General features: G+C 50.2%; 1 protein-coding gene across 11 annotated transcripts in view; it reads left to right on the plus strand.

Annotated features, from left to right (window-relative positions):
• The window catches only part of UBR4 (ubiquitin protein ligase E3 component n-recognin 4), a 2,329,353-nt gene that overhangs the window by 1,478,761 nt on the left and 825,496 nt on the right, over positions 1-25,096 (plus strand). For all 11 annotated transcript variants that reach the window (XM_078642504.1, XM_078642505.1, XM_078642507.1 and 8 more), the window contains one exon: positions 3,154-3,217. In XM_078642504.1, coding sequence (XP_078498630.1) covers positions 3,154-3,217 — 64 coding nt within the window. The remainder of the gene's footprint in view (positions 1-3,153; positions 3,218-25,096) is intronic.

Consider the following 25,096-nt stretch of genomic DNA (forward strand, 5'->3'; position numbering starts at 1 on the left):
TAAGGGGGTCCTCTGTGTGCAATTCTTAATAAGCCTGACACTGGAATAAAAGGTTTATTGAGACAAGCTGTTTAGTATCAAACATCCCATAATATAGTGAAGCCATCTTGGAGCTGGGGAACTCGTAATGACGAGTGTCCAGCCCATGTACTCTCCATGGCTTCCTTGTTTACTTACAAAATCCAAGAATCATCAACACGGATATTGCAGAGGCATATCTGCTCATGCAGATATGTTCTCACAGGAGATGTGCACCTTGCCATGGGACTATAAGGCCTGGCTATAGGTGTTTCTTACCCATATCCCATGCAGTGTCTGTGGGCATGACACACAGGTATTTGTATCATGTCGACTCGTCGGTTTTGTCTCCATCAAGGCACACAGTTTGCAATGGTCTTGGTAAGGGCACCCTAGGGTTGGACAATTCGTGCTGCAACCCTTGTGGTCCCTCTTCAGTGCCAATGCCCTAGGTACCTGGGGTACCATTTACTAGGAACTGATAAGGGGTACTGAAGTTGGGCCTGTTGGGAAACAAAAGGTACAGTTTATGGGAAAAGCTTCTGGCACAGAGGACCTGGTTGGCTGAGACCCTCTGCACTTCCATTCGAAATTACATAATATTCCAGGCAAAATGTGGGGGCTAACTGTTGCCAAAAGAGGATACATTGGGTATCTATCCAAAGATAAGTAATGTGCGGCTAGATGTATCTATCAGATGGACAAGTTACTTACCTTTGGTAACGCCTAATCTGGTAGAGACATAATCTAGCTGCAGATTCCTAACCGACACACCCATCCCACCCTTACTGCGGATAAGTTTTTAAAGTCAGTGCTTTTCGCTATCAAGGTCCTAGTCGTTCAGAAACACACCAATGGCAGTCCCCTTCATGGCTCTTTGCTTCTGGCATGGAAAGTCTTGAAAAGTAACGGACGTCAGTGCGCTGAGGTGGTGCCTCGTGTAGGAGATGCGGACATCACAATAGCGGAGACGATGATGCCAGCATCACTTGGAGCCGACCGACCCCACCTACGTAAGGGCACCCGCTCGAAGAAAAATCTTCTGAATCCAGTCTGATCTGTGGGAATTTCAAAGATAAGGAATCTGCAGCTAAATTGTCTCTACTAGAGCATGACCGAAAGTAAGTAACTTGTCCAATACTTTCGGTGCAAGATGGTTAGCCGGGATGGGGAGGGGCAGGGGGCAAATTAGGCAAGGGCAATGGAATGTGGAGTGTGAAGAACTCCCAGGACTCATGATGAGGTTTGAGAAGTTTGAGCATAGTACGCATGACTGTGATTTGACTCAGTGTAGAGACAGTTTTTTTTTAAGTAAATGATTTTGCTATGTAGGTAGGTGGGTTCAATTTAGGTTTCACCCCCACAGCTAAACCTAGGTTCTCTATTCATGCACCTTGCCACACTTTGCTCTCGCCTGATGCATTGCACTGCTTAGGCTGGCTAGAATGTGCTGTTTTCTTAATCACATCACTGATAGCTCTGTTTTCATATGCTCTTTTGTCTTTTAAGATTCTTCGCTCTGTTTCCTGTTTATTTTTTCACATTTTACATAAAAAGACTTGCAACTTTACATAACATTTGCTTCTACCTACTCAACCTAAACTCATCCACGATCCAACTTTCCCTACATTATCTGCTTACCTGCTACTCCACCCCAACACACATACCTCCCATCTCTGGCCTGCCACTCTTGATTAAGATTATATCTCAAGTTTAATTATTTTTTAAGTTCTGTTCGTTTTTCCAGCTCCTTCCTCTCACCTTGAATCACCCACTTGCAAATAAACTGCTTTCTCCATTTTTGCACTGCATTCTTACAAACCCCTTTATTCCCTAATTTCCCACTCTGCCCTGTTCTAATGTTCTGTCGCTCTCCATCCTGCTGCTACTTATTCTCCTGCTGTTTGTCAGTACCTATTCTGTTACCTTTCTTTTATTATATCCCGTCTTTCTGACTTTTCCGTCTTATGGTTGCTCATCACTGTAGAGGGTTCTGTCATATTACCCCCAAAAGCTGAATGGCTTTTTGTACCCTTAAGCTATCCCCTACACATACGCTGCTTGAACAACTGAAATGCACTAAGTCAGGAGTCTGTGATATTCCCTAGGCCTAGAACAGTAGTGGTGTACCTACGTGGGTCTAGAGAAGAAGAGGTCATTATTGATTCTCCTAGAATTGGAATACCTGAAAAACGGTGTCACAGGGAGACTTCTTCATCTACATGCAGGTGAGCTGATTTCTGTTGAGTTGAAGTCCTCACTATAATTGCTAAAGTTGTTTGTAAGCAGAATGTTAAATAGAGGGTGATGTCTTCTGATCTTGTCAGAACGACTAAATCCTGTCCCACGGTTTCTGGTCACATGAGACTGCATTAAACCTAAGAAGCTGCATGACCCAATTGTAGTGCATTTACAGAGCTGAGTGATGGGTCCAGTTCCGAATTGAGAAGACTCTGCTGTTGACTGTGTTGCTTTGGTAGGGCAGCATGGAATTCACCTTCATGGACCACACTGAGTGTATCTGATGTGAAGTGAAGGACCTTCATGGAGCTTTGTGTGGATCCAATTGTGGCAACGTTTTCAGTTCCAGGATTTGGTCTATTTGGAAAAAGCTGACGAATGACAGCATTAGAGTAACTGTTCTTTCTACAGTTTAAAATTCATAATCATTGGTAAATTTATACAGCTAGCCCTATGTGAAAGTAGCTTATGATGTTGCCGGGTTTGAGTGGTGTACATTTAAAGATGTATATGAAGACCTGGCAGTTGTCTACCAGAGGGTCTTGCACTAAAGAACTGAGCTGCATTATTCAAACTCTGTTGATATTTTAATGCTGGAGTACAAGTACTTCTTCTGTTTCTATTCAAGTGCATTGTCTGAATTGTGAGGCATGGAGAGGAAATATTAGGGGTCCAGCCAACCATGATTTTGGGTCACTGATCTGTTTTGAAATAGCAAGGTGCTAACAGTGCCCCTTTTCCAGGGCTCTACTACTCTAACCCTCGTTTGTGCATCCTGTTGTGCTTCATCTCTTCAGCTTGTTTGCTGTGTACTCTTTCGTTCTGTTGTAGTTTGTTTGGGCTACTTTTTGTCAATAAAGAGTTGCTAACCACATGCCATTTTTCTCTTTGCAGACTGGTTGGAAGTTCCTTGGAGGCTCTAGAAAGCTGCTTTGCTCTTGGACCACACATGGAAAAGGCACGTTATTTTGATTATGTATCCTCTACTACTGGCTTACATTATGGCACTTTTCTTATTATTTTGAGAACTCACAAATTAATAGGATAATAATTTTGTGCAGAGGATGAACCTGCAGTGATCTCCGGCACCAAATATTCTCCATTTGTTGCCATGTGTTTGTATTTTGTTGCACAATCCCCCTTTTCGCTGGTGGCCATCTTACCTAAGGAGTATACAAAGAAAACCGATCACTTGTGGTGGTTATGTTTTGGCCATTTTATTCTTTCTTTTTTTTTCTCACTATTGTGAGTTTGCTTGTGTTTTCCCCTCCCCTATTTCCCTGAACATCTATTCTAATCATATATTTTTTTAATATTAAGTTCTTGACAGTCATGCTGTGAGATAAGATGTAAGCCTATACCTGAAGCTTGTATCTGAAAGAGACACGTTAGTGAAAGATTCCTTACCTTAGAATATCCCTAGGTGTCATACTGGATCCGGAAAGTTTTGCTTAGCAGTACCCCTGCGCCAGTAGGTGGCGTTCTGTGGATCCGCGTCTGTCATGGCATTCTGAGCACCGAGATGATGTCACGGAGAGCCACCCATGCGCACGGACGTCAGTTCTTTCTTTTTCCGCGCCAGCAAGGTCAGTTCCGGATTGAGCAAGTACCTTAGTCACTATTTGACTACTCTTTTGAGACTTTTTTTCTCCCCCCTTTTTGCTCCTGGTGCACGTAGGGATGCCCGGCTTTAAGTCTTGTGGTGCATGCCGCCGTAATATGTCGGTGGCGGACCCCCGTAATGTGTGCCCCTACTGCCTAGAGACAGATCACGACTCCCGGGAATGTCGAGCCATGGCCCGAAAGCCTTGCGGGAGCGGAGTCGGAAATTGGAGGTTTCAGCATTTGTCACACCGCCGCTCTGGGTCCAGGGACCATTCCCACGACCGCTCGCGGGACCGGAGCCGTCGCGCCTTGGGCTCCAAGTCTTCGCCTTCGGATTCCGGTAAGTGACGCCATAAAAAGAAGTCGAAGAAGCCTGTTCGCTCTCAGACGTCCCCCCGTCGCTCCGCTGAGGTAGAAGAGTGGGACAGGGGGTCCGCCCTTGCGGCTCCTCTGGAGCCTAAGAGTCCCGCGGCCTACCCACCATACCCGGGCTGTCGGCGACTCCCAAACAGGTGCAAGAGTTTCTTGCTGTCATGGACCGCCTTTTTGGGCCCCGGGCTCCCGCAGGCGTGCCTTTTGGTCCCACGGTCCCGTGTCCAGATCCTGCTGGCCCGGCGGCTCTGGCCCCGGTGCCACAGGATCCTGCGCCGCTGGCTCCGGCCCCGGCGCCACGAGGTGCAGCGCTTCCGGGCCCAGCGCCGCCCTCGGCTCCACCCCCGGCGCCGCACTGGGTGCTGTTTATCCCACCCCTGCCCCGGTTCCCGGACTATTTTGTTCCGGCCTGGGATCCACATTGGGAAGCGGCTCCGCCCCCGCCGGTGCCATTCTCGGCTCTGTTCCAGACGCTGTTAGTCCCTTCTGTTCGTCCCTTCTCCGGCTCTGCCGCCGTGACCGGCTCTCTACGCCAGAGGCGACGACGACTGGGACGGGTCCAAGGGACCTGGAAGATGCGGGCGACCTTTGTTTCTTCTGAGCCGGGGTATGCCTCTCATCCGCCTACTGTGGAGGAGGGTGTTTCCTACACCATAGTGCTCCGTTGGGCTGCGGAGGCTCTCAATCTTGACCTCCCTACAGTGGCACTCAAAACCAACCTCCTTACAAAGTTTCTCCAGACTGTGTCTACATCGTCGGAGCCGCTGCTTCCTTTCAATGAGGCCCTTACTGAAGTCCTCTTGCGGCCGTCCACGGGGGTGCTGGTGGATAAAAACGACGCCAGAAGTCACCGCCCAGTGCCTGATGATCCTGCCATCCTGACAACTCATCCGACGCCTGAGAGCCTGGTCATTCAGGCCTCGACGTCGCAGAGTGCCATTCCCACGGCTCCTTCGGATAAGGAATCTAAATGGCTGGAACCATTTGGTAAGAGGTTGTTCTCCTCGGCCAGCTTAAGGCTGCGGTCGGTCAACACTGCCTGCTTGCTGGGCCGTTACTCCCACGCAGTGTGGGATTCCATTGATCAGGTGTTGCCTCAATGTTCTGATGAAGTCCAGGCTGTCCTTTCCCAAGCGATTGCTGAAGGTAAGGATGTGGCTAGGTTTGCCATCAGGTGTGGGTTGGACAGCGCTGATTCGTTGGGCAGGGCAATTTCCACAATTGTGGCGTTGCGGTGCCACGCCTGGTTGCGTTCGACTGGGTTCTCGCCCGATGTCCAGCGCTCGCTCATTGACATGCCCTTTGATGGCTCCCGCATCTTTGGCCGATAAGGCCGACCGGTCACTGAAGCGTTTTAAGGACTCATGGTCCACGGCCAAGTCCTTGGGTCTTTCTACGAAGAACCCTGCCACTCCTGGGTTTTGTTCCTTTCGTGGCAAGACACCCAGGTACGCTCCTCCAACAAGTCTGTGCAGAACAAGCCTAGGCGCGGCCGTGGCTTCCGCAGGGGCGGGTCCGGGAACCAGCATGCGGGTCAGTCCACCTCTACCTCTGCTGATTCCACCTCCAAACCTTCCTAATCCGAGCTTCAAGGAGCACCACATGCCGGTGGGTGACAGGGTCCACCATCACCTCCACCACTGGCGCAATATCACATCGGACAGGTGGGTGCTGCAGATAATCTGCAAGGGTTATTCCATTCCCTTTCAGTCTTCCCCTCCAGCCATGCCGCCACGGTGCCACCGCATGTCGGGGGATCATTTGGTTCTTCTCCAACACGAAGTCACTGCCCTCTTGGCCAAGGGGGATATCGAGTGCGTTCTTGTGCAGGAAGTAGGCAGTGGTTGTTATTCCCACTACTTTCTGGTCACCAAAAAGGACAAGGGGGGCCTGCGCCCCATCTTGGAACTCCGGGACGTCAATCGCTTCCTCCAGAAGGAGAAATTCAAAATGCTGACTCTGGCTCCGGTCCTGGCTGACCTCGACCCTGGAGACTGGATGGTAGCGTTGGACTTGCAGGACACTTATTTTCACATCCCCGTCCTGCCGGCCCACCGCCGTTACCTGCGGTTCACTGTAGGCCAGGAGCATTTTCAGTTTGCCGTGCTCCCCTTCGGCCTTACCAGCGCCCCTCAGGTGTTCACGAAGGTGATGTCGGTGGTCGCGACTCACTTGCGCAGGTCGGGATTGTCAGTCGTCCCCTACCTCGACGACTGGTTGTTGAAGGCGGTCTCGCCCCGGGCAGTCGTCGACCACCTTCAGACTTTGGCCGACCTCCTGCAGTTCCTGGGGTTCTCCACGGATTCCCGGCTCCATATCAACCTTTTGGAGCTGCGGGCGATCCGACTTGCACTCAAGACCTTCCTTCCCTCTGTCCGGGGAAGTGTAGTGCAGGTGTTCACGGACAACACCACCTCCATGTGGTATTGCAACAAACAGGGCGGAGTGGGGTCCTGGACTCTGTCAGGAGGCTCTGCACCTCTGGACATCGCTGGAACATCAAGACATTACCTTGGTGATTCAACACCTGGCAGGTTCTCTCAACGCCAGGGCGGACGAACTCAGCCGCCGGTGCTTGATGGATCACGAATGGCGTCTGAACTCGGACATGGCGCAAGGTCTCTTTCAGCAGTGGGGAGAGCCTTGGTTAGATCTATTTGCCACCGAAGAGAACTCGCAATGTCATCAATTCTGCGTGTTGGAATTTCCACAGGCGGCACTAGGCAACGCTTTTCGTCGCCACTGGAGTTGCAGTTTGTTGTACACCTTTCTGCCTATACCACTTCAGCCCAGAGTGCTGAAGAAGATCAGGCACGACCGGGCCCAAGTCATCCTTGTGGTGCCTGATTGGGCAAGAAGATACTGGTAGCCCTAGCTACTCAGCATGGCGCTCGATCCCCTGATCCGATTGCTTCTTCGGGAGGATCTTCTGTCGCAGCAGCAGGGGACGGTTCTCCACCCTAATCTGTCCAGCCTCCACCTCCATGCGTGGAGATTGAGCGGTGACAGTTGACACCTTTCGAACTTTCTCCCGAAGTTTGTGATGTCATTCTGGGAGCCAGGCGTCCCACTACAAAAACGGTATACCCCTGTAGGTGGAAAAAGTTTGTGGCATGGTGCACGGCGAAGGCTGTGGATGCCCTTTCTGCCCCTCTTTCCAAGGTTCTTTTGTTCCTTCTTTCTTTAGCCCAGCAGGGCTCTGCTCTGTGGACTATCAAAGGTTATCTTTCGGCCATTTCGGCCTTTCTGCGGTGTGAGAAAGTGCCATCTTTCTTGCCTTGGTATGCCCCCACTTTTTTCTGAACTGCTGATGTGCTTTGACTGAGTGTTCCCTGGGTTCCTGCCAACCAGGTACCCAGGGCCTGTGTTCCTTCCCTAAAACTGTGCTGAAACTAGAAACCCAATTGGCATCTTTAGCCACCGGTCAGCCCCTAGTAAATGGTACCCTAGGTACCCAGGGCATGGTGACCAGAGAAGACCCCTGAGGACTGCAGCACGTATTGTGCCACCTTCAGGGGCCCTTTACCCTGGCACCCACACACTGCCTTTGCAGGCTGAGTGCCTAAGTACAGAACTAAACCAAGAGTCGACATGGCACACATCCCTGTGTGCCATGCCCACAGAATCCACTGCCCTGGCATACTTCAGTCACCCCTCTAGCTGGGTGCCCTATGTCAGATGTGTGGGCAAAGTGCATGAGCCCTGTGCCCCTACAGTACCCAGGGCCATTCCTGGGCACTGTAAGTGCAGTGATGCCATTAAGAGCATATGGTGCTGGGAGGTTGTCATTACGAACTCCCCAGCACCATAATGGCTACACTGAAGGCTGAGAAGTTTGGTACCAAACTTCTCAGCACTTAAAACCCGCACTGATGCCAGTGTGGGATTTAATGTGAAATGCACCAGAGGGCATCTTAGAGATGCCCTCTGAAACCATAACCTCCAATCCACGTCTGGGCTGAGTGGCTGCAGAGGCAGCCATACAGCAGACATGTTGCTGGACCCCTGGGTGGAGAGACCCCCGCTCTCCTGGGCCTGCAACAATGCACGTCCTGGGCGAGGTGCTAGGTCTCCTCCCCCAGGATTGGCATGGGGAAGCTTCAAAGGCATGCCGCCTCTGTGAGCGTCTCCAGACCATTTTCTGTACCCAGCAAACGGCCCCCTCCAGTTCTGACCCCCACTCTGCTGGGAAGACTGGCGGGAAAAACTACGTCAGGAAGGGGGGTGTGCCAGCCTGTGCCAACCCCACCCCTCAGGTGGGGGAGACAAGGTGAAGCACGACCCCGGGCTCCGGCCATCTTGTAGATGAGGAGCCCTGCCCAATCCCAGTTAGGCTCCTGCCCCCCCTCCCACAGGAGAGGAGCAGGCTAGGGGGTGTACTCACCCCAGGACAGGGACCCTGGTCCCTGTCCTTGCCCTACCTGTAACACCCCTAAAGTCAGTATTTAGGGGCTCCCTGAACCTTCCTTCCTCTAATCCCGATACGAAAAGCAGAAAAAGATCAAGAAGAAGACCCGCCGTGCAGCTGCTAACAGGACGACAACAACGGACTTGGCCCCAGCCCTACTGGCCTGTCGATCCTGGAACCTTCTCCGGCCTAATCCCGGCGACTCCTTGGACAGCAACCTTGGGACACCCAGAGGACCTGCCTGGCTCGACCCTCTTAAAGACTGGGACTCACATCAGCAGAGGCTCTGCTGCAACAACCCACCTGGTGCCAGCCAGGAAGCTCTGGCCCAGCCCACTCTGCACCCGCCGAGCCCGGGCCGGGCCCAACCGAACCAAGACCACGAGGACGTCCCCCCCGGCGACTGGGACCCGAAGTCCAGTGCCCAAAGACCCTCCCCTTGAATAACATTGTCAGATTTACATTGAAAAGTTTCTAAGTGTGAACTTTTAAAACAGCTTTATATTCATGAAAATTCATTACAGTAACTAAAACGTTTTTGCTAATCTGGTTTCAGCTTAGACCCCAGGACTGAATCTAGGATTTAGACCTGGAACTACTAAAGTAATCTACACTGTAATTAACTGTACTTTTATGATAATAATCCATTGAGCTCAATGCTAAAGTGTGTCTAGACTTGTGTTGCCTTCAGCAACCCCTGTACCTATTGTGTTCACATACCTTATTGCTTCCTTGCAAAGTAATTGCATGAAAGTATTCATACCTAGCAAAGTATGTTTTTATGCCTGTTGGTTCTAAAAATAAAACAACTATATCTTTGGATATAACAACCATTGGCCTGGAGTTCAGTCTTTGAGTGTGTAAAATCTATTGCTGACTGAGTGTGTACAACAAATGCTTTGCACTGCCCTCTGGTACTGCCTTACTGCTCGACCAAGCTACCACTTTGGAGAGTAAGGGCAGTCCTGACTTTAACCTCTGTTTTACCTTTGGGGTTTGTAGACTCTATACACACTGTACTCCCTTATTGTCCAGTATATATAGAGCCAGTTTCTGACGTACGGCTTCCTGATCAGCCTTCTCTTTTTAAGTCCCCGTTTGTGAACCGTTTTCTAAAAGGCATTACGCACACGTTCCCTCCCTTCGAGCCCCTTCATAACTGTCCTTTGCGTCTTCGCACCTTAAAGACTGCTTTCCTGGTTGCTATCACCTCTGCCAGAAGAGTAAGTGAGCTCTAGGCTCTTTTTTCTAAAACTCCTTTCCTTTCTATTCATCCGGACAAGGTGGTTCTGAGGACTCGTCCTTCTTTCTTGCCAAAGGTTGTCACGCCCTTCCACATCGGACAGGCCATCACTTTGCCCACCTTCTTTCCTCCTCCGCATCCTTCCAGAGAGGAAAAGAGGCTCCCCCTCTGGACCCGAAACGTGCGCTCACATTCTGTCTGCAGCGTACACAGCAGTTCTGGGTGGATGATCAGTGTTTGTCGGCTACGTAGGCGCTAAAAAAGGTCGGGCCGTGCACAAACGGACCAACTCCCGGTGGATCAAAGCATGTTATTCCTTGGCCAAGAAAGAGCCTCCTGTGGAACTGCGTGCCCATTCGACCAGGGCTACTGCAGCCACTACTGCCTTGGGACATGGCGTTCCCTTGCAGGACATTTGTCAGGCAGCTACGTGGGCCTCGCTGCGCACGTTTACCAAGCACTACTGCCTTGACAGTCTGGTCCGGAGGGACGGCTTCTTTGGGCGATCTGTTCTCCGTGACTTCCTGGTGTAATTTGGTTCGCAGACCCACCTCCGGGGTTGGTATTGCTGGGGTATGTATTCTAAGGTAAGGAATCTATCACTAACGTGTCTCTTTCAGATGCACATAACGATATAGCTGTAAGAGACATTAGTTAGTGATAGATTCCTTACCGCCCCACCCATCCTCCTGTTCTGCGAACTGATTACTAGGGTTAAGGTCTTCCCTTTTAGGGCCCTAGTTTATGCACCAATTGTCAGTATCTTGCATGGCTCTGCGTTCCTGGTGCGGAAAGTCGTGTACAGAACTGACGTCAGCACGCATGGGTGGCGCCTAAGTACTGTCCGAGATGTCATCTCGGCGCTCACAACACCAGTGACGGACGCGGAGCCGCAGGACGCCACCTACTGACGCGCAGGGGTACTGCTAACCAAAACATTTCGGATCCAGTCTGACGCCTGAGGATATTCTAAGGTAAGGAATCTATCACTAATTAATGTCTCTTACAGATGTATTGTTACACAAGTAGTAACTTGTGCATTAGGAGCAAGCACTGGACACTTCCATATATTCCCAGTGGAGGCATGTGGTGTCACTATGTAAGAGGCAATAATATGTCTCTACAGAGGCATTTGGCATTAGTTCATTATTTTGCATAATGCAGGGCTATTGTGTTATGTAAGATTTCATAGAAGATTTTATTATTTTCAAATATATTCTCAGTTGTCTTCTCCAAACACATCTGGCTTCAATAATTGAAAAATGTGTGCTAGGAAAATGACAACAACTTAACTCTGCGGATTGTGATCACTAGGTTTTTACCACATCACTTCTAAGTGATGTACCTACACCAATGTGTATTTTAAGTTTACAAAACACAGGTGAAAGTAATATCTGCTTTCATGGTTACGGCCACTTTTTGCTGGTGTCAGTATGTGTTTTTGACTAGTCTGACTAGGATCCTGCTAATCAGACTGTGCTTCCTCCTCTGTGTCATGGTAAGTACTTAAGTACCTCCACAATAGGTTACTGGTGTACCCTTGTAAGTTCCTAGGTACGCTGGGCATAGGAACACCAGAGTTCTCCCATGGGCTGCAGCATGTATTGTGACACCCATGAGAGACCACTCAAACTAGGACTACATGCCTGCCATTGCAGCCTGTGTAAGCTGGTGCTAGCACTACTTACAACAGACATGTTTCCTTTTATCCAAGATCACTACACTGAAAACCTATAAGTAACCCCTAAGGCAGTCCTGTCAATCCTGAAGGCAGGGTGCTGGGTTATAAGTGTAAAGTAAAAAAGTAAAGTCCACATTTGTAAAGCGCACAATCACCCGTAAGGGTCTCTAGGCGCTGGGGGGCCGTCGGGAAGATTAAGCGAGCTATTGCCCAGAGTCACATGGTGCTGGGCTGACCTGCCGCCGGAGCCGGGGATCGAACCGTGGTCCCCAGATTCCAGCGTCAGTCGCCCTGGCCGCGGCGCCACACCTCTTCCAGGAGGTGTGAGGGTGCCCCTGCATTAGCAGGACACCATGACAAACCCCGGAGTCGATTCTACAGGCTTTGTAAGTGTGATCATCCATTTGATACATATAGTGATAATGCGTCATTACGCGATGGCTAACTATAGAGTTGCTTTGCCGAACCTGGGCATGTTTGGTATCAAACATGTTGGGAATCCTACCTGGTGTTGGAGGTATGATTCTGTGCACTGGGGGCTCCTCCAGGAAGCTCCCAGTAGCAGCCTTTCAGGGTCTGCTAGCAAGCTAGTGCTGCTGCCACCCACAGACCCGATTCTTCCCTCCTGTTACTGAGCTCGAGCAGGGGAAGGTAGAACAATAGGTTTCCTGTCACAGGGCGGTGGGACCACCTCGCAAGCAGTACTTTGTGTGTTGAGCTAGGGTAGTGGTGCTTGACAGTACCACCACACTGCTTTGAAGGGCACATTTGGTGCCCTCCGTGCATACTCCAGTTTGAGCCAGTTCAGGGAGCCCTTGGCTCCCGCTCTGGCATGAAACTGGACAAAGGAAATGGGAGTATTTTCCTCTCTGTTCAGCCCCTTCTCTGGGAGGGACCCCTGAGTCTTCCTGAGGGTACATAATTGCTTTCCTGTGGGTGGGCCCGCATATTCGTCGTGTGACAAGACTCCAGCCTGAAACCACGTCACTCTTTGACCTTCTAGACACTTGGACTTCGCTGGACTTTCCTGGAACCAATACTGCATCAAGGAAGACTTCTGCTGCTTCTGGTCTTGCTGTTCTGCAAGCCTTCGTTGTCTGTGTCTATGCTTCTTCCAGGATCTTCAACAGACCTGTGGGCATTAAAGACACCCAAAGTAATCTCCCTTGGAGTGAAAGAGTCACACCCCTGCATCTGCAGGCACTGCGACAAAGCTGACCGGTCTGCTGCTCCTGACATCCCATGGACTTTAAAAGGCTCAGCAACACAGGTGGTGGTTCTGCAACGCCCTCGAGGCCTGACCTGTCCTCAGCAAGTTTGAGGTCAGTATCCCTCTTCTGAACCGCTGGGACCGAACCCATGTGCACTGTCGACTTGCCGTTGCCAAGGCTTGTTGGCTCTGCTCTCTGGAGATCTTTGGGCTGCAAGAAGCTCTGGCACCTCTTCCTGCCAAGTTCTTTGTCCTCACCGCATCCTCTACACCATGGGTCTTCAGCTTTGGTGAGCTGCTTGAGGTCCTCTTGCTACTCCTGTGCATTCGGCCTGTGGGTCCTCTCGATGGTCTACTCTTCCTTCAGTGGGCTCCCCTGCTTCATCGGACACTTGCTCTGACTCTCAAGCTCTTGGAAAGTCCCTTGGACCTTGCTTGTACCAACGTTACTCCTTCATCGTTGAACACATGTATAGCTTCTGCCGGACACCGATCTACTAGTTCTCGCCTTCCAATGTGGGACAGCTTGTGCAAGGCTCCTGGTCTTCCTCAGGGTCACAGTCATCACTCCTGCATCTTCAGTCTTTTACAGGATCCTCTGTGTGAGGTCTTTTTTCTCCAAAACTGCAACCGTGACTTTCCCTGTGACTGAGAAAAGTAGAAACACAGCCGTGTACTCAATACCACAGTCTCTGTGGGATTCCTGTGTTTTTACCTTGGGTGGTTCCTTGTGTGCCCAGCTCCTCTGAGTCTCCCGGTCCAAGTCCCGCCTTCGGTCGTAGTTCGCATTCTACTTTCTTAGTATATGGTTTGGTCTCCCCCTGGAGACCACTGTGTATTGTGCTCACTTACCTTTTGCAATTGAAGTATTATTGTGTATTTGTGTTAATATCTCCAGGTAGGAGATATACTAATGTGTTAGTAAGTGCTGTGTAATAAATGGACATTTTTATAACTACACTGTGAGGTTATTTTTCGTTTAACCTACCCTACATGATTAGATCTGGTAAAACAAGCTGCTTAACACTACTTCTGGACTAAGCCTGAAGGCTGCTCTCTGCAGCTACCACTTAAAGAGCTTTCTATGGTTGTCTAAGACCACTGAAATCACAATAAGTGTTGTCAGAATCGTGCAAGGTGCTTCACTTAAATAAGAGTGGTCCATATACTAAGCCAGCCTCCTACGACCGGGAAAACACATTATACTGTCTTTCATTTGCAATGGACTGGTTCCATCAAGTCCAATAGCTATTCCTCTCTGAGAGAGACTTGGAGAGACATATACCCACAAATTCCTTACATAAGTATATTCCCCTGGCATCCACCTGAAACTGGAAAATCTCGAGCAGTACCTCTGTGCACCGTAGGTGGCATTGAGCAGCTATATGTCGTCTGTGCCGCATGTTATGTGCTTGGTGACTATAAATGTGACACCCCAGCGCTGACATCACTTCCTTTATTTCTGTGCCAACAGCGTGGATCTAGAAGTGCGACCCCGTCTTTTTGACCATTTTCTCTTTTACATTTTGCACCCATTTTGAGCATGTAAGGCTCCCAGTGCATTTAGTGATGTCTCCTGAAAAAAAAGACTGCAGGTTTAAGCCCCGTGCAGACTGCCTCAGACAGATGTCTGTGACAGACCCCCACCTGGTTTGATTGTGATGCCTAGAGCTGACCATGACTCCAGAGCCTGTCCAGACTGCCATGCAATGAATCCTAAAGCGATTTGAGAGCATGCTGTGAAGCTCCTGATGCTTGACATTTGGCGACTCCGCACTATTCCAGACCTTGCTTGCGTGGAAGGTTATGACCCTGCTCCCTGAGCATTTCCAGTCAGTCGTTGCCATGTAAGTCCCACAAGCGAGCCAAGAAGTTGAAGCGCTCTTTGATTCCACTGTGCCTGTCCAAGTCAATGGGCGTGGCGTGTGAACTAAGCCATAAATTGAGGACCTACTCCTGCACTTCCCCTTCGGAGCTTGAGTCTTGGTCCCTCCACAAACCACTATAAATTTCATGGTGCTGGTGTGACCCCCGCTCAGAGTTTTGACGCCATGCTCCTTATGTTTTGGTGACCAGATCCTTCTGGAGTGGCTCCACGGGTTTAGGAGTTATCAGCGGGTGAGGCCTCGACCTTCTTCTACTCTCAATAGAAATCCAGACCAATGTCCTGACAGAGGTACTTGAACTGGGGGTTATTCCTCACAGAACTCATCCTGCCCTCCAATGAAGCTCTCTTATTTCCTGCTCGGAGCCATGTCATGCCCTGTATTGTCCCCCTTGTGCACTGGATGACTGGAAGTCGTCACTGCCCTGCTCTTGAAGACCTTTTAGAGCTTGGTGATGCAGACCTCAACCTCCAAGGTAAATCCTGGCATGTTTCCCTCCACTCCACTGGAAAGGGAACAAAGAGACTAGATACCTTCAGGAAAAGGATATTCTCTTCTGTCAGCTTAATAAGAAGGATTTTACCTTTGAGTACCCCTCTAGTATGTCTCACAAACTGCATGGATCGGCCAATTTCTGCCCAGTTGCTGGAGCAAAGATGATCATATCTATATCACCCATGTGATGACTGACAACAAGCGTGTCCTCAGCTCCCAGGTTACCACTGAAGCACCTCCACTACTCCTAGGTCCTTGGTCACTTAATGCTCCTGCATAAGGAAGTACTTTTAAACGGAGGCTTTACTATTTTTAATTTCGTAAAAATGGATACTCAGACTCCTCAAACTCTTTTTACATAGACATTCTGAGGTTGCACTGAATAAAATTCAGAAGACTGGTGATAGCTCTTATTTGATAGGCTGTACTGCGTTCCATTTCCAAAGCTTTATTCGGCCTCGATTCAGCCTTAAAAGTATACAAGAGCATTTTAAAAATTTTTTAGAAATGCTAAAAGACGGACCTGCATATTCGGCACCTCTTCCACGTTACCATAAAGATCGAGTCCTAACCAGGGCAGTAATATAATGAAACACATTGTAATAAAATTAATGGGAAAAAAGTTAAGCTTACACATCACATTAAGTAAGGAAGCAAGATTAGATAAAAAATACATTAGGCTCCGAGATCGTACTGCTGCACATAAAAAAGCACTGGCATGAAGACAGGTCTCATCATCAAATTGAAGGAGATGATAGGCTTAGGTACAGTGTTTACAATTTCTTGATTTCATAAAAGGAACTAAAAACTTTTTGGTAACATTTTTTATAAAAACCCCAGAAGAAAGTAAAGTGCAACATCGATTGGCTGGAGGCATCATCACAAGGGCACACTCAGGTCTCGAGGTTGTGCAGGAAACCAAATGGGAAGCAGAGCATATAATTTAATTGTGTCAGCCCTAAAGGCAAACAACTCCCAGCTTCCCCAGATGTTCCACAAGAAGATGGTGGGGGTGTTCTCATTGCTTAAGTGTAAATAGGCCTCAACAGTTGGAATATGAGTTTCTATACTTGGTCTGTTTGCTTGGGCAAATAATACAGCTTGCACTTGCTTCCTGCACGGGAGAGCATGATCAGCTGTGTTGGAAAAGAGTTGCATTAAACCAATCCCTGCAAACACATTTTTTTTTACATAAGCCAACCAGGGAATGGAAAGACCAGTATCACAAGCCAAGCATTCGCTAATTATGTCCCTGATGAGTGTTGCCTCCTTTTTTCAACATATAGATGACCACAATAGGGGAGGGTGGGATCAAACGGAGTCAATCAGTAAAGTTAATCCTAACCCCTTGTGGTAATTATAATGAGGAGTGGATAGGGGAGCGGACAGAATTTCCCTGCAGAAACAATTTTCTTCCAATTGCAGGGCCGAACAGTCTGTGATGCCCCCCCCATCCCTCCCACTCCTCCTGAGATTTGGGGTAAGGGGCCTGCCACCCGTAGGAGATGGAAGGCTCGAAAGTGAACCTACTGCTGAGACAGCTTATCCCTACGGTGTACTATGTTAGGTGCAATAGAGCCAGTGGAACTAAGGGTAACCCCCAAATAGGAGAAACTGCTAGGGCATAATAGAAGGTTGGGGCCAGCTACAATGCTTAGGAGTCGGGTACACTTAGGGCTGCATCCCAGACTTTTAAGAATTTTTGGACAGATCAAGATTGGCTATAAAATGTATGAAGGAATTGATTAATTGGTGCAAGGCTTTGGGTGGCGAGCTATTAGGATGGCGGAGGCCCAGGAAAGCAGCACTGGGAGATGAACGCCCTTAATCATGGGGACGTCTGGCGTACAGGTTGTGAGTTGTCAGCTAAGCTGGTTTATGTACAAGATGAATAACGGAGGGGCAACCACACACCATTGGCGAACCTCACGCTCAATGATATTTTCTGCTTATGATTCCCATTCTGGCCAATAACCATAGCCTTTATATTTGAGTGTAAGGATGCTAATAGATTGACATCCAACCCCTTTTCTGATAGGAGATGCCCCAGCTTGGATCAGTTCACACAGTGAAAGCCATGGACAAGTCCATAGAGGCGAGATATAGTGGTGTCTTTTAGGCCACTGTGTATTTTCCTATGATTAGGTTCAGGCATTGTTTTATGGTGCCTATTCTGCTGTGTAAGCCATAGTGACAAGCGTTTAGGATCTTACTTATGGTGCTGGGGCTGCCGGGTTGAGGGTTTCTGCACATTCCGAGTCGATAGAACATCTAGGGTCAAAATTATTGTTTTTATAATAGTCTTCTATGCTATTTTCTCTATCACAAACTAGTCTACTTCTTGAAACCAATAATCAATTTTATGTTACAACACATTTTAAAAACGAATTCGCCATCTCTGTTCTCAACTCCACCAAAGGTTATCAATTGAAAGTTGGGTCTAAGGGGTGACTAAGTCTTGAAAGAAGAGAAGAGAGCCTAACAACCCGCTCATCCGGTTGCACATGTCAAGTTCTTGCATCATCCATGCAGACTCAAAACATCTAATTACAAGAGGGCAACTTAGCTAGAAGATTTCCATTCACCAACCAATCATCAACTTATTAGGCCAATGAACAAGTCACACACCTTCATTGCCTGACAAATAAAGAGTAAATGGTTGTCATCCACAGTAGCCTCCCCTCTAGACCTTGCACAATCTGAGACCTCTCTTTTTTTACCTTTATTATGCGCTGTTCCGCTTGGGATCCTTTGTGTACTACCTCCACTGGTCTCTCACAGATTAGTTCTCCTGTTCTCTTCTATTCTCTTTCACAGCACTACTTCATTGTCTTTGGAGTTAGCCAGGTGCCACACAGTGACAGTACGCAATCTGGTCTCCTGAGAATTCTGGTGCAGACCTATGCAGATGCCTCACCTAAGACACGGTGATGCTCCACTAAGATTCTATAGGCCATAGAAACATCCGATATGGAGCAGCTGTGTGATTATTTTCCCTTTCTATTCTTTAGTGTTTTCTCCCTATGCATCAGCAGTCATACCAGAAATAGATTCGAATGGAGAATGAGGGGGGGTTTGTTCAAGCTGCCCTGAAATAAAAAAAACTCCCAACTCTTCATACAAGTGGGCTAGTATTATGATGCTTGTCGTCTGAGCAGAACCATTTCGGAAATTGAGATTTCTTTCTCTCCATAGACCGAAGACCTGCTCCAATTTGCTCACTGAGACTGAGCAGGTTTGTAATCAGTCCTGCAGTGTTGAGGCTGAGTTTCAAAGCTAGTGCAGTTTGCTCTTCCTTCAGCCACAAAGGCATCAGTTCTAAGGCAGAAGTTGGTTCTTTGGTGAAGAGTTCAGCAGCAGCACCGGTTAAGAAGCTAAGACTCATCTGACAAAAATGAACCCCCATTCCATCGTACAAGAGCAATAGGGGAAAAGGTGTCTCTGTTCACAAATCTTTCAGGAGGTTTTCTGCTATTTTAAAATCTACTGAACAGAACGTTTACTCAGAACCCCTTCTGAAAGAGGCAGAAGGTGGTCTTCCCTCGCCACCACTGCACTTGGATGAAGAACTGTAGTTAAGCCTGCAAAGTGCCAGTGATCTGTAATACTTTCTGGAGATGTCTTTCATACTTATGTAGTAGGGGATCTCTGTGTATAGTCATAATCTAGTGAATAGTCCCGCCCATGTGCGTGGACCCCGGAGCAATCAAAAATAATCTCTTAAAGTGTCGAAAAATGCAGACCTGCACAGACACTTAAGAGAGAATTAAAGACAGATAATGCAGCCTATAACACAGGCTACACTGTCCAGTACTTCAACTGGAAATTCCACCAACAAAATCCACAAAACAGCAAAGCCTGTACAGATTTCCCTTGTTTCAGCAGCAAAAACTCCCTGGAATGATAGAGAAGAGGATCTGGACAGACAAGCCCCATAGGCTGCCATTATGTGGCTCAGAAAAGGATACTGTGCCTTTAAGAGAACTTTCCAGAACTTCACAGTATCCCAGAATGCACTGCAGGTCCCTTTTACTTTCAGTTCTTTTTTCCGGCTCCTGCAAGCAGGACCCTGGAGCATTGAGCTCTCCCTTTTCAACGGTTTATTGGTGATTTTCACTATTAGTTTCGATTTGAGTGCTTCTAAAGTACTTTAGTGCTGTTCTTCTTGGCTTTTGCTCCTTTTTGATGTCAAATATGCCTGCATTATTTGACAAATGCCCGGAGTGTTCCAGGAAGAAGGCAAAATCAGATCCCCATGAGGTGTGTATCCTCTGCCTTCCCTCTTCCCATGTCCCAGAGGAGTGTGATTTGTCAGGGCTTCTCTGGCAGGACCCTGAAGGACAGACAGAAGATCAGGCTTCAGGGACTCGGGGAAAGAAGGCTGAAGGCGCAAGGTGGGTCTGGATGGGCTTCTTCTGCCCGTGCTGAGGCCTCTGGGGGGCTCCCCAGAGGCAGGAAGACCAGCAAGCGTGCCCACTCTCCGTCTGGGTCGATTGCACCGACCACGACGTCGAGAGGGATGACCACGGTCTGTTCCCCATCTCCCCAGGGCTCTGGGGCAAAGCGCCGTCGACGCTCAATGTCGAGGGAGTTACACAAACCGCCGTCTAAGTCTCCTGTGACGATTTCGTCGTAATCCTCGTCGGACTCGATGTCGAGTGATAGACGTCGAAGTGCCCGGCATCGGCGCTCGCCGTCGAAGCGACACCGCCGTTCGCCATCGGCGAAGAGGAAAAGATCGTCGTCAAGGGGAACCTCGTCGCCGAGGAGTGGAACAACGTCGAGGCGGAAGAGGTCGCCGTCGAGGCGGAAGAGGTCGCCGTCGAGGCGGTCGCCGTTGAGGCGGACGAGGTCGCCTTCGAGGCGCAAGAGGTCGCCGTTGTGAGAAGTTGGCCTGATATGCAGTGCTCACTATTCTAGTGATCACTATGTATCAGTCCAAACGACCCTTATTGATGATTGGTTGTAAGTCAACCTGATAGACCAGCTATCCTAGTAGCATGGACAAGAGCAGTCTTTAGGCTAAACTCTAGAGGTCGTGTTAAGCCAGCTGTTTTACCATCACATTTACCCCTTGAACACCAAGTGAAAGGACACCACACAAGTTGTTATGAAAATAAAGTATTTTTATTTATAACACAACAGCCCTGGACTCTTTATGAGGACAGGGTGCTAAGCACAATACAAAACTCTTAAAGAAGTACTGAAAGTCGCACAATTTACACAAATGCCCGAGGGGCACGAAAAACCATATACTACAAAAGTGGAATGCGAATTGCTAGCAGGTAAGTAACTATTCTCAGAGGCTTTGGGATCGCTAGGACTAGACTACTGAACCTTTAGATTACGAGCAGGAGGCCTAGGGAGATCGGGTGCAGAGTGTGCACTCTCACGCGGTATGCGGAACAAAGTCTATGGAGGCTAGTAAATGCTAGTGTTATCGGACGAATCCGACTAGGTAGAGCTGAAACGAAAAAGGATCTGGACACTTAGATAGTTAAGCTATGCTGGAGCACCGAAATGCTCAGGTTACCTAGCCCAGGGGCTGCGGCTGCATAGGTCTGAAAAGACGTCGGGAATCCTCGTTGCAGTCTATGGAGCCTGAAAGAAGTTGTTGCTGGCAGGCGACCAGTGAAGATGTTCGATGTGATCCAAGCCTGGATCGATGAAGATGGAGACCTGTAAGCAGAGGGGACCAAGTCCTGAATCACTAGCCAGTGATTAGGTGGGCACCAGGATGGCACCGGGCGAAGTCACCTCGACCAGGTGAGTGGGCGACGCTGGGCTCTGCAGTCTCTCGGACCAGGAGGCGTTGTCGGCGACTAGGATGGAGGTGCGAGCTGTTCCACGGTGGTATCTGCTGTCGACGTCGCTGGACCCAGGATTGGGGCAACAACTCTTGGCAAATGCAAGCCCACGCGGTGGACTCAAAATGGCGTCTGGAGTGGACCAGGAGGGTCCGGGGTGCTCCTCTGTTGGAGGGGAGCAAGGGCCAGTCTGGAGCAACCAGACCAGCGGTGTTGTCGTCGTGGTTCGTCGTCAGAAGGGCCACTAGCCAACGGGCAAGTGTCCTGGACAACGCGGTGAGCAGCAAAGAGCAGAAGGGCCCCACGCAGATCTCGTGGATGCTGGAGGGCTGGACTTCGGTGCTGGAGCTGCTCAGGGTTGGGGCTTCTCAAACCCCAAAGCACTCACTCAAGGATCCCTCGGTGGTCGTGCTGGGCAAGCGTCGTGTAGTCTTGAAGATGGCCGGTCCCTCGAGATCTCGTCACACCCACGAATCTCAGCTGGGCTGATGATGCAGGTAGAGGTCAGAGGTGCCAGGGAAGCCGGTTCTCGTCGAGCTGGGCAGTCTTGATCCGGAGGAGAGACTTACAGCAAACCGCGATGCTTGGATGGTGCCTGCGGGTGCAGGGTGACTACACCTTAGTCACAAGGGAGAAATCTTAGGAAGAAGTCTTGAGTTCCTTTCGTAGAAAGTAGTTTCAGGATTCAAAGATGATCTAATTTGGAAGGGGGGCCTGCTCCTACCTTTATCCTGAGAAAAGGGGCTGGCACGCGACTAAGTCCTGCCCTATGGGTGGGACTAGGAGGGGGGTGGTTACACCCCTCTCCTTTGTCCAGTCTCTCCCCAGCTCAGGGGCTGGTGTGCCCCAGGAACTGGTTTGAGCCGGCATATGCACAGTGAGCACCGGGGTGCCACTTGCAGTCACCTTCCTCTATAGCCCTGCCTACCTGGGATACACAAAACCCTGTCTGGGATGGTGCTGGCACCGCCCCTGACAGGAAACCCTTTGTCCAAGCACTCCTCGCTGGAAGGACTCCCAGCAGCAGGAGGTCAGACTTGTGTCTCGGTGGCAGCATCCATTTTGTGGAGCTGAGACTATGTCCAACTTTAACCGGGGTTACAGGCTACCAACATGTCTTCTCCCTCTAGAGGGGTGGAATGCTACCCCCGTCGCCAGAACTGGCGAGGGGGTAGTATTCCAAAGCGTATGACACCTTACACGACATGTTTAGATATTGTCAGACCAAAGTTACCATAACCGCGAGGATTATAAGGCACTTAAGAGTATATGGTCTGACGCTATCATGGAAACGGCTAAGGGATAGATCCCGAAAGCCGCAGACAGGCTCAGCTCATGCCAGAGCACCATCTCACACGATTCCAAGCACTCTGCCTTCAGCATTGTTAAGGCCTGCCATAGGAGTGACTGATAGGAGATCTGTGTGCCCATTTTAGGTCTAGATATAGGTATACTATATCTAAAGCAAAGGGTGATTACACCACGTTGCCCCAGCTGTCAAGCAGCCAGTTGTGTCTGTTTAGTTAGTCAGCCCAGGGGTGGCATAATGCATGCTGCAGCCCCTGGGAGACTCCTGGGTGCACCTCTGCCCTGGTTACAGTGACTTGGAGAGGGCCCAGTGCCAATTCAGTACCTGGGTACAATTTGGAATAGAGAGAACAGCTAGGCTGTGGGTCTGATTAGCAGGCCCACAGCCAGGGAAAGTCATAAACCAGTGAAGCAAAAAGCAAAAATCTGGATGATCATAGGATTGCAGACCCTACTCTCCTACAGCCGTCGAGGCGGTTGAGGTCACCGTCGAGGCACGAGAGATCGCTGGCGAGGCGTACGCCATCGAGGCATGGAAGACGGTCGACGCCGATGAAGAGACGCTCGACGTCGAGGGGCCGACGCTCGCCGTCTGGTCACCGTTCTTCGACGTAGAAGAAGCGGGAGAAGAGGCCTGATGCCATGGGAGGCTCGCCAATGTCCCAGGCTGGTGGTGGATCACCGGGCTCGGTGTATTCCGAGGTGTATACGCCGTCGCAAGTTACGCCTCCGCCGCCATTGCCGAGGGGTCCCCCTCCGAGGGCTCCTACCCCTCCTCCTTTGCCTCCGCTTCCGCAACCCGTACCTCAACCTCAGGTGCCACTGAAGCCTCCTCCGGTTCCTCAGAGGTCGTTTTCATTGGCCAGGTTTCCGACCCCTCCCAAGGGGACTCCTAAGCCGCAGGCCCCGGCCAAACCTAAGACGCCCGCTCCGGTGGAACCGGCGGATCGCCCGAGGCCTAGGAAGTCAAGATCACGCTCCGGACGGAGAGGAAGATCTAGGAGTCGGCGCAGATCCTCCATTAGATCTAGACGTCGCCATAGGAGGCGAGGATCCAGGTCCCGCACGGACTCCTCGAGGTCACGATCCTATTCGCCGACCTTGTCGGATTCCCCGGGGACAAGGGTGTCTCCGGTGGACGACATCAGCACGTTCCAGGAGGTTCTCCTTAGGGGGCCGACAAAGTTAGGCATCACGGTGACGGCTCCTACACCTACGACGTCCGTGATATTTGAGACACTTCACAAGAAGCATTTGCCTCGCCCCCTGCTGCCGTTAGTGCCAGGTTTTGTAGAACCTGCGGAGGAGCTGTTCCTTACGCCAGCGGTGGTGAAGGCCGCTCCCTCCCGACTTCTGAAGAAGTACAGGGCCCCGGATTTGGACCCGCCTTTCCTGCGGATGGATCCAGTACCCGACTCCGTTATAGTGACGGCGGCCAGGAAGTTACACTCTACCTCCCCGTCCTCCACCGTGCCGCCTGATAAGGAAAGCCGATGGATCGACTCGGCTGGGAGGAAGGCTTGTGGGACTGCTTCCACTACCATGAAAGCCTCCAGCGATTCGGCTTTGCTGGGGCGGTACGACAGTGCCCTGTGGGATTCCCTGCAACAGTTCACAGACCTTCTACCACGAGACAAGAGGGAGGACTTCCTAGAGATCCTTAAGGAAGGGATGCTGGTTTCAAACCAGGTCATCAGCGCGGCTGCGGATATCTCTCTTTTGGGAGCCTATGGTTACTGTCATGGGATCAACCAGCGCCGTCATGCTTGGCTCAGGCTCACGTCACTCAAGCCGGAGGCCCAGCAGCGGGTGGCCAATCTGCCGTTTTCAGGAGAAAAACTGTTCGGAAAACATGCCGATGATGAGATGGCCCGCATGAAGGCGGAGGCAGAGACCCTGACGGCGGTGGGCTTGGAGAAGCCCAAGGAAAAGAAGTCCTACCGTCCGTTCCAGAGACGGTTCGGTGCACAGGGCAGGGGGCGAGGATAGTCTTCGGGACAGCAGCAGCAACAACAGCAGCAGTTCCGGAGACCCTTCCAGAAGCGCCAGAAGGGTAGAGGTAGACAGCAGTCCTCTACAGCTAACAAAGGCCCGGCCGGGTCTCGACCCTGAGCGGTTACTTCCCCTTCATCCGTTACCCGCTCCGGTCGGGGGAAGCGTTCAATTTTTTCTGGCAGAGTGGAGAAAAATTACTCAGGACAATGTGGGTGCTGAATATTGTTTGCAATGGATACAGTCTTCGGTTCACCAGCCCTCCTCCATCGATTCCTCCGGTCAGCTCGCAGTATCAACTGCGCGAGCTCCAAGCGGAGGCCGATATCCTGTTAAGGAAAAGGGCGAAAGAAGACTTACCTCTGTCTCAAAGAGGAAGAGGTCTGTACTCCCGGTTCTTTCTGGTCCGCAAGAAGGACAAGAACGAGTTCAGGCCCATTCTGGACTTGCGACAGGCAAACAAGTGGATTCGCAGAGAAAAGTTTCGCATGCTGTCGTTGCATCAGATTTATCCTCAGTTGCAACAGGGAGACTGGCTATGTGCAATAGACCTACAGGATGCGTACTTCCATGTGCCCATTGCACTCAAACGCAGGAAGTTCCTGCGATTTCAAGTCGGCACCAATCACTATCAGTACACGGTACTTCCATTCGGGCTGAAGTCTGCGCCCAGAACTTTCTCGAAGTGCATGGCAGTGGTAGCGGCACAACTGAGGAAGAACAAGGTGTTTGTCTACCCGTACCTGGACGATTGGTTGATCAAGGCTTCCTCCTTCTCGGAAGCTCAAGCGCACTTCCAGAAGACGTGCGTTCTATTGAACAAGCTGGGG

This window comes from Lissotriton helveticus, chromosome 5_1 (assembly GCF_964261635.1).
Source record: "Lissotriton helveticus chromosome 5_1, aLisHel1.1, whole genome shotgun sequence".
Classification (NCBI taxonomy): domain Eukaryota; kingdom Metazoa; phylum Chordata; class Amphibia; order Caudata; family Salamandridae; genus Lissotriton; species Lissotriton helveticus.